Below are 17,291 nucleotides of genomic sequence, written 5' to 3'. Positions count from 1 at the left end.
AACGGCTTGCACTGGCGTGTATGGGCTATCAGCTATGCAGTCATATATACAGGTCAGTGGTCTGCAACAAGTCATTTGGAGTTCAGAGGTCAAAAAACAAATTACTCTGAAAAACAGAAGTTGGTGCTCTGTTTTTTGGAATTTTTATATTTTTTTTCATTTTTTTGGAATAATTTTTTCCCCGTTTTTCGGAGTAATTTTATTTTTCTGTTTTTCGGAATATTTTTTTTTAATGACAGAAAAAAAAAAATTCAGTAAAACAGAAAAAAAATATTCAGAAGAACAGAAAAAAAATACTCAAAAAAACAAAAACAAAGCTCCCCCCAAAAAATTAGTCAGAAAAAGTTTTTTTTTGTTTTTTGTTTTCTTCTCAAGTGAATGCAATACGCTTCCGTAGGTACCTATCTGATTGCATTTTGTGTTTATGTTTTCCGTAAGCTTGTTTTACTGGAACCGAGCGCGTCTTGCTCGCTCTGCTGAGCCTCCGAGTGCCCTTGTGAGGTTTGCACATGTTCATATTACAGCTATGTCCCAAAACGGTTAGCGAGCTTAGTTAGCTTAGCACTTAGTTTGCTAGTTTTGTCTCGACATTATAATAAGTTATCTATCTGATTTGATGTGTCATTATATTTTGTTTAATTATAACATTTATTATTCTCTTTATTACTAGTCTTGAACAGGGTTCCTAAAGTGAGGGTCGTGGACCCGAAATATTTGGGAAACGGTTGCTGTATTATCGTACAGACTGTAAACAAGACTTCGATTTGTAGTGCAAAAAAATATAACGTATCAAAAGGAAATAAATGAACATTTTTCAAGTGTAATAACCATAAGCTTTGGCTTCCTTCTGCTCCTTCTCGAACCAAACACTTTGTATGACCTTTTTTGTTTATTTTCTTTGTGTGTGTATTTGTTCGAGATTAATAAAGATTAAATCAAATCAAACTATTGGATGTGCCAAATATGGTTATATAGCTGAGCTGTGTGTGTGTGGGTGTGTGTGTGTATAAGCGCACGGTGGGGGACGTGATTGATTGTTCCTCAGGATCGGTGAATAAAGTCAGGTGAGGAAAAAACGAGAACAAAAAAAAAAAAAGGGTCAAACTGAAACGGTAGAAATCGGTAAAAAAGTATTGTGCTTTTTTGTGTGCAAAAAAGGGTGGTGTGATTGTGTACAATGTATGCCAATGATGAGTGTTGATGTCATAAAGTGCCGTGTGTGTGTTGAGTGGACTATCAATGCATCGGCGGGTCATTAGAAGCATAACAACGGCCCCTTTCACACGGCTTGTATTGGACACAGAAACGGGGGTACAAATCTATTTTATACCTCACAGCAGACACTGGCACGATGCCATCTAATAATCTGAAAGCGCATGCTGTTGTGGCAATATCCCACTTCTTGCCGGGTTCTGTGTAAAAGGCAAAGGGGGACACATGCCGTATGTTCTGATATGGCAATTTTACAAGGTCTGTGTGTGAAAGCGGGAACAGACACGAGGCAACGCCTCTTTATAAGGCTGTTACACAATGCAGGGACAGGGGTATGAAATTAAAAAAAAAAGATTTGACACTCACTTCTGTTTTGTGGAAGCCATGCTGTGTTGCTGTGTGAAACGTCATGTATCTCTTTCGCTTGGTTCTGCCTAAAAGCTCGATCGGGTTGCAGGATCTCTGCAGGTAAAGGAGGCTAGAGCAAAGGGTATAACAGTGCAGCAATGCCGAGAAAGCCGTGTGAAATTTTATCACTCCTCTCTCGTCCAGTTGTGTCAAAAGAATTCGTCGCTGTCTGACAACTACTTTACAGAATTTCTGCCTGACGTGTGTGAAAGCGCCCTCTTGTTGGGGCGGTATCCTGCTTTTTGCTGGGTTCCGTGTAAAAGGCAAAAGCAAACAAATGCCAAGTCTTCCGTTACAGCGCTGCAATTTTGCGGGGTCTTCGTCTGAAATGACGTGACGGGACCTGGGCCGACAACAATTTTACACGTCACTTCAGACGCTCGCATTGATGTTGTGTCACTGTTTCTCTGTATGAAATAAACAAGTAAGGTGAGGGATGAGTGTGAGATGAGGAACTAACAATGAAAATAATACAGATTGGGTTGCACAAGGAAAATACATACATCCATCTCTTTCTTTTTTTTTGTTATACTCGTGTGCTTTTTTTGTGTTTTGACGTAGAGCATCAAAAACAAGGCCAAAAAAAACAAACAAACAAAAAAAAAAAACATTCTTGACCTTCGGAAACTCTCAAATTCCCTTTGAGTCTCAGAGGCTTGGCAAAAAAAAACTTCCCGTCTGGAGGAAAAAGCTGGAGCGCTGCAGATTCCTGACGTTCCCTAAATGCGTCACGCTTTCAGGAGAGTCTTAAAAGGATCGTTGCGTCGTGTGGCATTACCACGTTGGGTGACGAATGAAGAGAGAGGATTGTTTTGTTTTCTTTTCCTTGTTGTCAGAGTTGTTTTTCGGGGGTGGTCGATGGCGTTTATTTACATCCTTCTTGTGTGGCGTCATGCTGTCCCACCTCACAGGGGAAAAAACAAACAAAAAAACGAGCTTTTTGAACATCTAGTTTGTCTACGTGATGAGTAAATGGAGGGTGGATTCGAGGATTCCTGTGGACACTAATCCGCTAAGCGCCGAGTCATGACCAGGAGGAAGGATGCGAATGACGTGGGGGAGGGGCCCTTCCTTCTCCTCCTCGTCGTCGTCGTCGTCGTCGTCGTTTACATGACGCTGCACTTGCCCTTCAGTCTCTCGGCGCGCGATTGCTTCCCCGAGCGCTTGCCGTCGATGTTGAGGCTCATGTTGCGCTTCTTGTCCAGGTTGAGCAGCTCCTGGAAGAGCTCCGTCACGTTGTGGTTGGTCTTGGCCGACGTCTCCATGAAGGCGCACTTCCACTGGCTGGCCTGCGCCTCGCCGTCCTTGGTGTCCACCTCCCGCTGGGTCTCGTCGCTTTTGTTGCCGACCAGCATGATGGGGATGGCCTCCACGTTGCCTTTGATGGCCAGCACCTGAGGGGGAAAAAAAAAAAGATAGCAGGTTGGAGTCTAGAATCGGAATCGCAAAAACACCCAGCGAATGATCCCGTCACAATACGAACGTGCAAGGATCCAAATAACTTTTTTTTTTTTTTTTTTTTAAATCTTTGTGGAGCAGTTTTGCTCATCAATGACTTCATTTCAGGAGCAACTTCTGAATTATGAGCAGTTCTTTGCAGGTTAATCCCAAACAATTAAGGGTGTTTCTGAATGGGACCTCAAAAAACAAAATAACTTGAGTGATATTATAAATGTTTTATACTATAATGAAACTTTTAAGCTTATTGGCTACTCCTCCCGGCTGATGTATCATTTCCATTTTTGGTCCTGTTAGCTGTGTAGCGTCATGAATAAGACACTTTTTTTTTTTTAACATGCCTTCTATTTTGCTCTTCAAAGGTGTATACACTCCACTTTAACACGTTTCCAACTAGGCTTCTGTGAAACGTGCAAGAACTTCATTAATTCTGGTATGTCACAATTACATGTCAATCTTAGGTTAGCTTAGCAATTAGCATGTCTTTCCTTCTTTCCTCATCATCCCTTCATCCACATAATCAGTGTTGCCAACTCCCCGGGAAGAAAAGCAGCCATTGGCTGTCCTAAAAGTCACTAAATGATGTCATCGCCTAATTTGCATAATTAATCATTTGCCTGTAATTGTAATGGACGTTGTAGGAGAGGGTGCCATCGTCGGAGAGGACAAAGGGTAAAAACTGTGAAAATCATACTCTACATATGTTTAGAACAGTTTACAAATAAACGTTTTCTGTTGGTTTTATTTATTTATTTTTTGCCTTGCCATCAATTCTCAAAATAACTTCATGACATGTCTACCAGAAAAAGTTGAAAATATGTTCTATGCAGCCCCACTAGTCTAAATGTGGTATTCTGTTTAATATTGCGTGAGTGGAATACGAGTTCAGCAGACGTTTTTATCCATCTCAGGGGGCGGCCATTTTGCCATTTGCTGTCGAGTGAAAATGACATCACAGCTGCTCAGATGTCAGGTAACAACCAATCACAGCGCAGCTTCAGAAGACAGTTGAGTTTTGATTGGTTGTTGCTGTTGTTATCTTCAGTTGACAGCAAGTGGCAAACTGGCCACCCCCTGAGATGGATAAAAACAGCTGGATTTTTCTTCATAACTCATATTCCAAAAATGTAATATTAATCAGAATGTCATATTTATTGCGAAGGTAGCGAATGTTGATTTCTCATCTGGGTTTGTTCAAGGTCTTTAAATGTTTGTCAAATGTTTTAAAGTTTTTTTTTCTTGTCGCAAGGAAATTCTCAACATGTTCCCTTGATAAAACGTAACAGAAAATTTGTTTGTTTATAGAGGAGGGCTCAAATGATTAATGATGTTTCAAATCATATGATATTTTATTCTCATGAATCAGCACCCAGTCAGTCTCACTTAACAATATGAAATTTAGCAGCCAAAAAAAGTCTCAAGTACCCTTGAACAGCGAACGACACAGGATGTCGGCCATTTTAGTTCAAATACGCTCACCTGTTGGTAGATGGGCTTGAGCTCCTCCAGCGACTGCTTGCTGGTGATGGAGTAGACCAGGATGAAGGCGTGTCCCTTGGAGATGGACAAGCGCTGCATGGCGGGGAACTGGTGGCTCCCGGTGGTGTCGGTGATCTGCAGCGTGCACACGCTCTTGTCGCAGCTGATCACCTGGCGGTACGTGTCCTCCACGGTGGGGATGTAGGTGTCGCGGAAGGTGCCCTTGACGAAGCGCAGCACCAGGGAGCTCTTCCCGACGCCGCCCGCCCCGAACACCACCACGCGGTAGTCGTTGCTCTGCTCCGGCATTCTGGCTCCCCCGCCTTTCAGCCTTCAGACAGTGTCACACCTGAGGATAGTTGGAATGTTTGCTCTTTTATACCACACTGTTAACCTTGTCCCTCCCTCCCTTCCTTCCCTTCCCCGTAACCAACAAATGAACTAAGTACCTAACCAACCATTGCACAAACTGACATAAAAGAGCAAACTAACACATGGACCAACTAGCTAAGCAAGTTACACACTAACAACTAACAAATTAAAACACAACAGAGTGACAAACACACTAACTAATCATTGAACTAAAAACAAAAAAACAAACAAAGCCACTAATAGATTAGCACACTAACCAACCAACCAAGTAACAAACATGTACTAACGACACACTAACCAACCAACAAACTAACCAAATTAGACAAATTAAACAAGTAACTCATCAACTAACAAAATTATACACTAACCGACCCAGTAACTATAATAGCCAAATTAAACACTAGCCATTAGCCAACTAACAAACTGACCACCCAACCCGCTAACCGATTGTACAAGCAACGAAAAAAGCAACTAGCCAGGAAACTAACCAACAAATTCACCAATCAACTCACAAATTAACATGCAAACACACCAACTACTAACAAGCAAATCAAAACATGAACCAAGAAACTACTAAACAAAACTACTAAACAACCAAGTTACTCTGTAACAGACTATAAACCAACGAACAAAATTGAACACTCACCGGCCGAGTAACTAATAATAACCAAATTAAAAATTAGCCAACCAACAAACTGACCACTCAACCCGCTAACCGATTGTACAAGCAACGAAAAAAGCCACTAGCCAGGAAACTAACCAACAAATTCACCAATGAACTCACAAATTAAAAAGCAAACACACCAACTACTAACAAGCAAATCAAAACTTGAACCAACAAACTACTAAACAACCAAGTTACTCTGTACCAGACTATAACCCAACTAACAAAATTGAACACTCACCGACCCAGTAACTAATAATAACCAAATTAAACACTAGCCATTAGCCAACTAACAAACTGACCACCCAACCCACTAACCGATTGTACAAGCAACGAAAAAAGCCACTAGCCAGGAAACTAACCAACAAATTCACCAATCAGCTCACAAATTAACAAGTAAACACACCAACTACTAACAAGCAAATCAAAACATGAACCAACAAACTACTACTAACTAACCAACTAACTAACCAACCAACAACAACAAAACAAACTAAAACGGAAACCAAGTAACCAACACACTAGCCAATCATTCAACTGACTAAAAACCTAAGGGGCATATTCACTGAAGGTTTGCGTCGCCTTTGCACAGCGGTAACCAGTAAAAATGGAGCAATCCGGGAGCGCCTAATTCACTAAACACGAGCAGATGGGGAAATCCGTCACAAATGCGCTGCCAACCAGATTGCGCCACGTGAGCCGGTGTTATTTGTGTGGATGTAAATGAGGTAATTTGCATACATTTGACGCAAAATATGCCCACCCCAATGCAAATGAGACTCTGATATACAGCGTCTAATTCACTAACGCCAGCGCAAATACCCACACCGCGTTTGCATGACGCAAATATCGTTTTTGGAAAGTATGTATTAACCTGCCGCAACCTCGATCCCGGGATCATTTGCGGCACAACATGCACAGCGGAGGGTGGGAGGGAGAAAAAAAAAAGAGAGAGAGAGAGAGAGAGAGAGAGAGAGAGAGAGAGAGAGAGAGAGATTTTTCTCTGTTGGTTTAGGATGCATAACGTAACCCGGGCTGATCGGCAATGGCGGGGAGACATTTTACGATCATTTTTACGTGCCAGATGCATACTGTACGCCCACGACAACCTCTGAAAATATATTTTTTTTAAACCATCACACCAATAATTTGTACTTTATGAATGAATGACATCATTGTTGTCCTCTCTGCTCTGTACAGCTTAATGGCGCTCTAAACGCTTATACTCTCGGTCCAACCTCGCTTTCTGATAATCTCATCTTTCTCTCAACTGTTAATATAACAACCATTTTCTTCGTGCAAATCCATTGCCATGTGTGGTAAATCAGGTGCAAATTTGCTCCAAGCTGTCAGTTTTTTGGGCGTGTTTGCGTCGATATATGATTAGAGCAAGATCCTTAGTGAATAGGTTGGGAACTGGGCGCAGACTGCGGGTGCAGTTGTGGTGCAATATTTCGCGCTATTACCGGCATTCTTAGTGAATATACCCCTAAGACACTACCAAACACACCAAATAATAGGGTCACCAACACACTAACTAACCAACAACAAAACTGGCAACAAACGAACAAACGCACTAATCAACCACTTAAACAAACCAACTAATGGACTAAAAAGTTTTTGTTCTGTCTGCTGCAACAGTGTACACATGTAGAGTATGAGCCATCGTTTACGTTTCGAAAAAATGCATACATGATACAAGCATGTGCCATAGACCCAGCAGACACTACCCCCGCATCTCCATCCGCGTCCGAGCCCCTTGAGCGACAACGGCCTTCCACCGAGAGTGACAGAAATCCGCTGGTCCCAGCAAGTATTGATGCCGGTCTAGTGTTTCATTACCGTGGCAGCTTAGAGAAGCAGCCTATTATGGGACCTTAAAGCCTGCTTCCAACCGCTGCATAAATAATGCATTGGGCGCTCGCATTATGCCGGCCGGGATGCACGTGTCTCTGCGAGTGTTGGCAAAATGGAGGCTATGCAACATATACTGCACAAGACAGCCACAAAGCAGGATGCCAGAGCAAAAATAATACTTCCTCAACAGTTGCATACACGAGATGATGCCGTTCCTCGGATTGACATTTCATATTCCTCCTACGTGAACACGTTCAAGAGGGAGCCGTTGTCGCCCTCTAGGACTCTAATGACCTTCCCCTGATGTTTATTGATGATGTTTCAGTTTGCTATCTATATTCAAAATGGATTAATGAACCGGTCTGTCTAAATTGTGAGCCAGTCTCCTGTGGTAAAATAATAATTAAAAAACACTGCATCTGCTCCAAAAGAGGCCAGTCCACCGGGCATCTGTCCTGTATGCCAGATGGACAGTCCAGCCCTGCCTGGCCCACTCACACCAGTCAAACAATCAAACCAACTAACGAGCAGACAACCCCCTGAATAAATTTGTGCATTATACATAGTATACAACTAACAAGCACATGAGCAAATCATCTACAGAAAAAAAAAAAAGAACTAGCAAACACATTAGCAAACCGAGATACTATGATCACGTGCTTTTTTGTTCTGATTAAAGAGCATTGCAGAAGGTACTCGTTAGCTCCATGCACACATCAGTAGCCCATGGGTTTGTTCTAAAAATAGCTCAAAGGTGATCGGATACTGTGCCTTACTAAGAAGAATGTCAACATTTATATTTATTTATTTAGTTATTAATCATTTCTTCTACAGCAAATATTCTATGTTTGTGTTTAAAAATAAAATAGATTGTGTTCAATGTGGCGGTTTTTATTTCCATATATATATATATATATATATATATATATATATATATATATGTTTGTTTTTTGTTTTTTTTAAAAAGCATTTCAAAGCTGTAAAACCATGATAATGCGATATTGTTGCTCATTGTTATCATCAGAAACAAAACAACAAACAAAACGAAAAAAAACAAACTATTTAACAACCCACCTAACTACTTAAATAACCAATTAAAAAATGAACAAAGCCTACTAAATAACTAGCCAACACATTGACAAAGCATCTCCCCAACCAACCAGCCATCTAATGAAGCATCTAACGAACACAGTGATCAAGAAACAAAACGAACCAACAAACTAATCTAACAGAGTAACAAACACACTTATCAACTAACAAATCCAAATCAACACTTAAAGGGATATTTCACTTATTTAGCCCACTATAGCAATAAAAAGTTAATATTTTGTCTATAATTAATTTGATACTTTCATTATTTTTCACATACAATTATTACCTTTGAAAACACATTTTGCAACTTGCTGTCGACTGAAAATGACATCACAAGGGCTCAGGTAACCAAATCACAGCTCACCTGTTTTCTAGGTTTGGTCATGTGACATTCGCAAGCTGAGCCGTAATTGGTTACCTGAGCCCTTGTGATGTCATTTTCAGTCGACAGCAAGTTGAAAAAATGTGTTTTTAAAGGTACTAATTGTACATGAAAAATAATGAAAATATAAAATATATTATAGGCAAAATATTCATGTTTGACTGCCAAAAATGGCTAAATAAGTACAGTATCCTTTTAACTAAATAAACAACCAACCAATAAACATATGAACAGACAACCCAAGTATTCATTTAACCAACTAACAACCGAAGAAGCTAACACGTTAACCAACTAGTCTGCAATCAAGCCAACAAAGAAAACAAATAAATCCACACAAACTAACCATCCAACTAACTATTAACTAACCTGCAATGCAAGCATGTTGCTTAATCTCCCAAATAGTCGGTGGCGGTGTCTTTGAATTGATGTGTCTGGACCCCCTCCCCCCTCCTCCCCTCCTGCAGTGTTGATGCTGTGTGATCAATAATAGCGAAGGCTTGTGTGCTTCTCAACGGCGGGGGTCTCGTCTGACCATCTGACTATCTGTCGGTCTGTCTGTCTGGATCCCATCCTCCCTTTTTTTTTTTTTTTTTGTTGCTTTCCTTTCCTCCCTGAGCCAGCTCCGTGACGACGACACCGCCACTCATAAACACCCCCCCCACTGCCGCCTTTTTCATGCAGCTAAAATTAGCCATCCACACACACAGGTGACACACGAGAGCCCGATTGTGTTTTTCCCCTTGGCAACCCACCCACTCGAAAAGCGTGTGCGGCTCCTTTGAATGAATTAATGCTACAATTGCATCTTTTTTTTGTGCGTGGCCGCTCTCCATTAGCAGATAGCTTTGGCACACATCACCAAAAACAGAAAAAAACAAAAAACATGATTCTACTCCTCCATCCATCCTTCCATCCATCCTCCCGCCTGCTTATTTCCCAGCTGGCGAGGAAATGTCACCTTCCGCCGCGGCTAAATATGCACATAATTTGCCCGGCGAGAGCCACTCGACAGAGTGGCGCATTAGCATCACGCATGAAAGACAATGGCCGCCCTGCAGATCAAGAGCCTGATTTAAAACCTTGCGCTCGCCGTGCAGAGGTATCCATCTTTTAATCGGGGGGTATTGGAATGCGGCGGATAATGTACAGTATTGCGAGCACGCCTATTTGAGCCGCCGGTTGGCCAAAGAGGATCAACAGATTTCACGCACGCACACACCATTAACCAGGCATGAATGTGTGTAACCGCAGCCTCTTTCCCAGCATGCCGTGGGAGGAATGTGTGATTCGACAAGCACCCCCCCCCACCCTCCTCGTGACTCACTACAGCCAGCGTTTTCGTCACCGTCACGCCGCCACCGCAGTGCTGCCCTCGCAAACACACACATACGCAACACAAACACGTTTATGCGTGGGCCAAGCATCAAAACCAACCAGCTAACTAGCAGACAAATGTATAACGAGCCAATTAACTCTTTCACTCCCAGCCATTTTCACTGAAGCAACCCCTTTTGCTCCTGTCTGTTTTACTGGATTTTGACTGATTTTGCAAAGTCCACAGAATATTCTGTTCTATTGCTATAAAAACATATCCGTTTCCATTTTGCAGCAATTAGCATTAGAATATTGCTAAGTTGCATCATTATTCACAAACCTGTTGAAAACGCTGGCAAAAAGAGCTTGTTGCAAATGTCCCTGGCTGATCTCTTATACTCTTCTGCCACCTGCTGGCCGTTTTTTTTGCAAAAACTACCATTGCTTTAAACGATCTCTTCATGTCAGAAGCTCTATCTTTATGCTCTAGCATTAAAAACAAAAACAAAAAAACAAAAAAAAACGTATAAATATGTTTTTGGGAGTAAAGGACAAAGTATTGAAAAACGTATTTATACATCTTTAGGTTTGAATGAGTTAAACTAACAGACCATATATCAACAATGAACCAACAAACATACCTACTAGCCAACTAACCCACTAACAAACCAGCCTACTATAAATCCTATTAACCATCTAACAAGAGCTAACAAAATATAAAATGTCACAGGACTCTTAACCATGTGGACGGGGTTAAAGAACCAAGCAGACCATATGAGGCCCACGACACACACTTTGCTCAAACAATTTTGCGTGTACGTGTGTGTGCGTTAGACGAGATTGTAACGCCGTGGTCTCGGCTTTAGTCAGTAATCACGGAGCTTAACTAACCTCTCCTGTCTGTCTGCATTGACCCATTTCCCAAGACTTAAGGTTGGAGCCGCGAAAACAAACTTAACACGTATAGCGTATGTCTGAAAACGTGTCTGAGAGTGAGCACTTTTTGCGCCTTTCTTACACACCAGAATTGCATAATAAACTTCATGTTGAATTTCGCCGCCCAAACTGGGTCAAGATCCAGGGCCACTTTCAAGCGATGGCCAGCCGCTAGACAGTCTAGTCTTTTTTCTTTTTTTTTTAACAAAATTTTTAGATTTTTTCGCACAATTTTTGGGGGGTTTGATGCATAATTTTATTTTTAAAAGCCACAATTATTACTATTTTTTTTAAACCCAATTTCGTTTCTAATTACCATCCAAATATTTTTGATTTTTGAGCTGCATTTTTTCTGCATTAGCCTATCAAGCAAAACCACATTTTTTTTACCACATTAATTTTTTACAAATTCTTTTGTTACCACATTTAATTAGCCACATTTTACCTACAATTTTTTTTGTAATATGTTTGAGTTTTATACTCCACATCATTTTCTATACCCATTTTTTTTTTTTTAACAAAACTGTTGGTAGGCAGTCCTTCCATCCAAAATATTTTAACTTTTTTTTTCCTCGAGTCATTTTTGTTTTTTTGTACTCACATTTTTCTATTTTACCTACACTTTTATTTTTTAAACCAAACTATATTCTGAACACAATATTCTGAGTTTCTTTGACATCAACTTCTGTTTATGACAGATTTATAACACACATATACATATATATACATATATATATATATATACATATATATACATATATATATATATATACATATATATACATATATATATATATATATATATATATATATATATATATATATATATATATATATATATATATATATATACACACATATACACACACACACACACAGTAATGCACAGTTCTCTTTAGGGATTTCACTGCATGTTTCACGTACACTGCACAGTAATTAGGAGTGAGGTCCCCATTACTCACAAATGTTTACTTCTTGGTGTCATGACTTTGGTCCCTAGCCTGTCCTGTTTCTGCAGAAAAGTATTGACATGATCACAAGGCTCCTTATGTTTAGTCGAATTACATCATCATCTTCCACAATCGGTAGACACGAAGTCAGCATCTGACGTGACTGCATGTTAAGAGTACGGTGTAATTAGTGTGTAGCCGCGTGTATTAGCGCCGCGTATTAGCCTGACCCGGGCAAGCCTGAGCATCTCTCGCTAAGAAGCTGCTAATACCACAACTCGCCACGATAAACATTCGCATTGGATCACCCCCGTCGCTAATACAGAGTAATCGTTAGAGTTTCACAGGTTTTTCCTTTTCCTATACGGTGCAACCGGAAAGAATTCTGTTTAATTTTTTACATGTTATGTTGCAGCAGTGGTGGGCAAAGTATGGCCTGTGGGCTACATGCAGCCCACTGAGGAATTGCATTAGCAGAAGTCCTCAGTTTTTTTTTAATGTTTGTTTTATTTTTTTAAATGAATGTAATTTTTTTTATATTTTTAATTTTAATGGTTAATTGAGTTACTGCATTTTTGTTTATTTTATATATTTTTTAAATTAATGTAATTTTTTATTTTTTAATTCATTTTTAATTTGAATGGTTAATTGAGTTACTGTATTTTGTTTTTTTTTATTTTTTAAATGAATGTATTTTTTTTTTTATTCATTTTTTATTTTAATGGTTGAGTTACTGTATTTTTTGTTTATTTTTTAAATTAATGTAATCGTTTTATTTTTTAATTAATTTTTAATTTGAATGTTTGAGTTACTGTATTTTTTATGTTTATTTTTTATTTTTTAAATTAATGTATTTTTCTATTTTTTTTAATGGTTAATTGAATTACTGTAAATAGCAAAATGAAAAAAAATCATTTCATTAAATATTTTAGGCCCACATTTATATATTTTATTAAAGAAATTTTAGTAAATTATCAATTATTTTGACAAAACATTTGGAAAAAATTGCCTATTTTACATATAGATGAAACATTTATTTGATTGTGTAATAAAATTATTTTTCTAATTAACAAACATTGGTAAATCTCGTTTTTACGTGGTAACATGAATACATTAAGTCTACATCAATTATTATAGTAATTTATTTGACTAAATATACAATCGTTAAATGCACTTTATGTAATTTTTCACATTTAAAAAAATGTTTTTTGTGAATATTTTACAGCATCCAGAATACATAAGCGCTGCTTCACTTTTTTTTTCCCTCCACATTTTGTTTTTGCAATTTCAATAAAACGTTCAATACTTTCCACATGAACTGTATTTATTCTTAGGATGCATCCACGTGAGGCAGCTGCCCGCAGTGACAGATGGGAGGCGAGGCGGACCGCTTTGGATCCACTCGGCCGCTTCTCTCTCTCTCTCTCTCTCTCGCTCTCTCATGGCTTTTTTTTTTTCTTCACCCTCTCACTAATTCCACTCAAGCTGCGGCCCGAATGCAGCGCAGATGGCAAACAAAGAAAGGGAATCCTGCTCTGGATGCCACATGATGCAAGTGGGATGAAGGCCATGTCGTGCATGCAAAAAAACAACAACAAAAAAACAAAATCGCTCCCTGGAGTGTTAGAAATTAGTAGCGTCCGGCACCAGTGTGTCCGATGGACACGAAATCCAGCACGCGTGTTCACCATGACAAGATGCACGGAAATCAATGATGAGCCACACTGTGAAACAAACAGGAAGCTGCTCTTTCAGTTTTTTTTTTTTTTTTTCTATGATTGGTATCCGGCACCAATGTATCATATTGACACAAAATCCAGCACACCCATTCACTATTAAAGGGCATATGGAAATTCATGAATAGCTTGTACTAAAAAATATATATATACTGTCTCATCAAAAGAACTCAACTTACAGCTATTCCTGTTGAAACAGCTGGCAACAAAAGTGCGTACACCCCTATGTGAAAAATATCCAGGGGTTGCCTTTGGAAAAATACGAGTATTTTTTTCCGCAGAGGTTGAAGGGGTCGGAGGTCAGCCTGTCCTGGCACAGACCGTAAGCCAGACACGGCATCAACGTGGTCTTGCATGGCTGTCAACCTAGAATGAAGCCTTTTCCAAAGATGACGCACAAGAAAGCTTCAGTTTGCTTGAATGTCGACAAGCAGACTAAGGTCATGGATTACTGGGAACACATCCTGCGGTCTGATGAGACCCGAGTTGAATGTGTGTGGTGGCAACCAGACGAGCAGTATAGAGTCAAGTGTGTCTTGCTGGGAGTTTCATGACATGGGGCTGCAGTAACAGTTTACTGAGAGAACCGTTAATACCAAGTTGAAGCTCTTTCCTCAAATACAAGTAGTACTGAAAGCTCAGACCTAAACTTTATTGAGCATCTATGTCTCAATTTAGTTGCCAACTGTTTTGACATTAGTTCACCATGTTTAGATCAAACCACCTAACTTAGCCTTTTAGACTTAGGTATCTTAATATTAAAGCGCAATAGCATTTATGTTGTTGTACTTAGTCATATATTTTTTATCCTCTGCAAAGAACAACTATTAGTGCCGTGTTGATAAGTTGACATGGTTTAATTGTTTAAAATCACATTTGTCATTACTGTATCCTTCTATGGAATTAACGGAGTGCAAATTTTCTAAATTTAAATACACACTACAATTTTTTTTTTTTTCATTTTTGGCATTTCAAAAACGGTGCTTCCTTTTTTTTTTTTTTTTTTTTAATGAAAATTATTTTCAAAACAAGAAAAAAATCGATTCTAAAGTGAAATGCATATACTTCAATACATATTGACAGCTCTTCACTTTGATCCACTTTTGTTTTTTAGTTCAGTTTTAATTTTAATGGTTAATTGAGTTACTGTATTTTTGTGTTTATTTTTTTAATTAATTTAATTTTTATTTTTTTTAAATTCATTTTTATTTTTTTTAAATTCATTTTTATTTTTTGTCTTTCAGCCTTGGGTATTTTAATAGTAAAGCTCATTAGCATTTATGTTGTGGTACTTAGTCATATATTTTTTATCCTCTGCAAAGAACAACTATTAGTGACGTGTTGATAAGTTGATGAGGTTTAATTGTTTAAAATCATATTTGTCATTAGTCATTACTGTATCCTTCTACGGAATTAACGGAGTGCAAATTTTCTAAATTTCAATACACACTACAATTATTATTTTTTTTTTCGTTTTTGGCATGTCCAAAACGGTGCTCTCTCTCTCTCTTTTTTTTTTAATGAAAATTTTCAAAACAAGAAAAATCGATTCTAAAGTGAAATGCATATACTTCAATACATATTGACAGCGCTTCACCTTGATCCACTTTTTTATTTTTTAATTCATTTTTAATTTTAATGGTTAATTGAGTTACTGCATTTTTTTGTGCTTATTTTTTTAAATTTATTTTTTTTATTCAATTATAATCAAAAGCAAATTTTCTAAATTTAAATACACAACTTTTTTTTTTTTTTTTTTTTACATTTTCTGATAAATGTACATTACTGTCTTGCCATAAAATGCAGCCTCCAACAAACATCCAGATGGGAGGATTAACTACCACCACCATCATCATCATCATCGTCACAACCAAAACCGGAGCGGCTTCATGCGTCATGATGACAAAGAAGGAAGGCAAGCAAATGAAGGAAGGATGCAAAGGGGCGCCATTATAGAGCTCATTCATAAATACCGGAGCAGCGCCATCTCACAGAGGTTGCATTATTTGGGCAGAGGTAAACCCCACCCCCACCCCCCTTCTCCAACCCCGCCAGTCTCCTTCAACGCCTCCCCTCAAAGAAACGAAAGACTGTCTCCTTTTTCATACCGCTTCAATATGGGTCCACAACATGACAAATGCAACACAATTGCGCGCGTGTGTGTGTAATGGTTGCACCTGCGCGTGCGTCTCCTCCTCGTCTTCGTCGTCGTCGTCGTCACGAGCGCAAAAACGAGGAGGGGGAGGGGGAAAAAAATTAAAGTCAGATGGGTAAAAAAAAGGGGGGGTAAAAAAACAAAAGAAAAGAGACAGAGAGATGATCTCTTTTTTGTTTTTTAAAGCATCGTGAACGCGCTTTCACGTCGAGCTCATCGTCGTCCGGGTTTCCGCCTCAGTCGCTTCCCCCCTCGCCTCTCCTGTCCTGTCCTCTCTCTCTCTCTCTCTCTTTCTCGCACCATCTCCTCCTCCTCGTCTTTTTCAGTCTCTCTCTTTTTGACTCTCCCACTCTAATGTGGGAGGGGCTACACGTTCACGTCCTGTGCTGCTTTTTCAGCCCGGATAAACTGTTCATAATAAAAATGCTAAGAAAATCTGACAATGACCAAACATTCAATATTCCTACAGTGCAGGCTTTAGTTCCCCCCCCCCGACGATTTCATTCACTGCTAGCCGTTTTCAAAGAAACACAGACGCACTTTCTCCCAGATTTTTAACAGACCAGCAACCTTTCGTATAACACCGAGGTGTTGTGTAATGGGAGAAGAAATGGTCGAGTTGACATAAATTCCTGATCAGGATGTATAGTCTGCTACAAAATGTATAGGCTACATTACATTTATAATAAATATATATATATGTAAAAAAAAAAAAAAAAAAAACGCTCTTTTTTTCAAGTCCACAAAAAAGCGAAATAGAACTGTATTCTATGGAGGGGGCCACATTTTTTTCATCAGCGCTACTGGGAGCCACATGGGAATGTAACCAGACGTATGACAAAAATTGCATTTTATATAGCCGATGACCAAAATACATGCCGGCCTAACCCCCTAACCCTAACCCAACCCGAAAATGAATGAAAATAAATAAATAGATCAACTTCGAACTGAACTGACTGTGCACAGATGAGAAGTATCACTACATTTACGGTGTCGCATACTTACCTTGGTCGGCCAAAGTTGCACGTGATCGCTTTTTGAATTGGGTGCGTCCTGCGATCACTTCCGGTTAGAGGAGCGCTGAATCAGCACCGCGGACAGCGACGTCGGAAAAGGTTTCAGGACCCTGGAGAGAGAAAGAGGCGGGGCTAACCCTAACCTGAACCCATTATTACAAGGAACAGAAACGGGGAGCTTGTCTAGCCAAAAAATAAAAAATAAAAAATAAAAAAGCTAAAATAAAAACTTTGGGGAGGAAAACAAACAAACACCTTCA

General features: G+C 39.2%; 1 protein-coding gene across 2 annotated transcripts; it reads right to left on the bottom strand.

Annotated features, from left to right (window-relative positions):
• Positions 1–17,168, bottom strand: diras1b (DIRAS family, GTP-binding RAS-like 1b). 2 transcript variants are annotated; one of them, XM_077539705.1, is made up of 3 exons: positions 17,021–17,168; positions 4,558–4,906; positions 1–3,014 (listed from the first exon to the last, which is right to left on the bottom strand). In XM_077539705.1, exons 2-3 carry the CDS (start codon positions 4,864–4,866, stop codon positions 2,727–2,729), a joined length of 597 nt encoding a protein of 198 aa, XP_077395831.1. In that variant the 5' UTR covers positions 4,867–4,906; positions 17,021–17,168; the 3' UTR covers positions 1–2,726. The 2 variants fall into 2 exon arrangements, with proteins under 2 accessions (XP_077395831.1, XP_077395830.1); XM_077539704.1 differs by lacking the exon at positions 17,021–17,168 and adding an exon at positions 16,038–16,349.
• Positions 17,169–17,291: the final 123 nt, after the last annotated feature.

The sequence above is a fragment of the Festucalex cinctus genome, chromosome 12 (assembly GCF_051991245.1).
Source record: "Festucalex cinctus isolate MCC-2025b chromosome 12, RoL_Fcin_1.0, whole genome shotgun sequence".
Lineage (NCBI taxonomy): Eukaryota > Metazoa > Chordata > Actinopteri > Syngnathiformes > Syngnathidae > Festucalex > Festucalex cinctus.
The sequence above is the reverse complement of the archived record's forward strand: the minus strand, read 5'-3'. Positions and strand labels throughout refer to the sequence as shown.

Bases quoted from the DNA above. Each gene is read 5' to 3' on its own strand.
- diras1b (XM_077539705.1), bottom strand. From the start codon at position 4,866: ATGCCGGAGCAGAGCAACGACTACCGCGTGGTGGTGTTCGGGGCGGGC. The intron at 3,015-4,557 runs GTGAGCGTATTT...TTTCCCCCTCAG, and splicing joins TCAAGCCCATCTACCAACAG to GTGCTGGCCATCAAAGGCAA.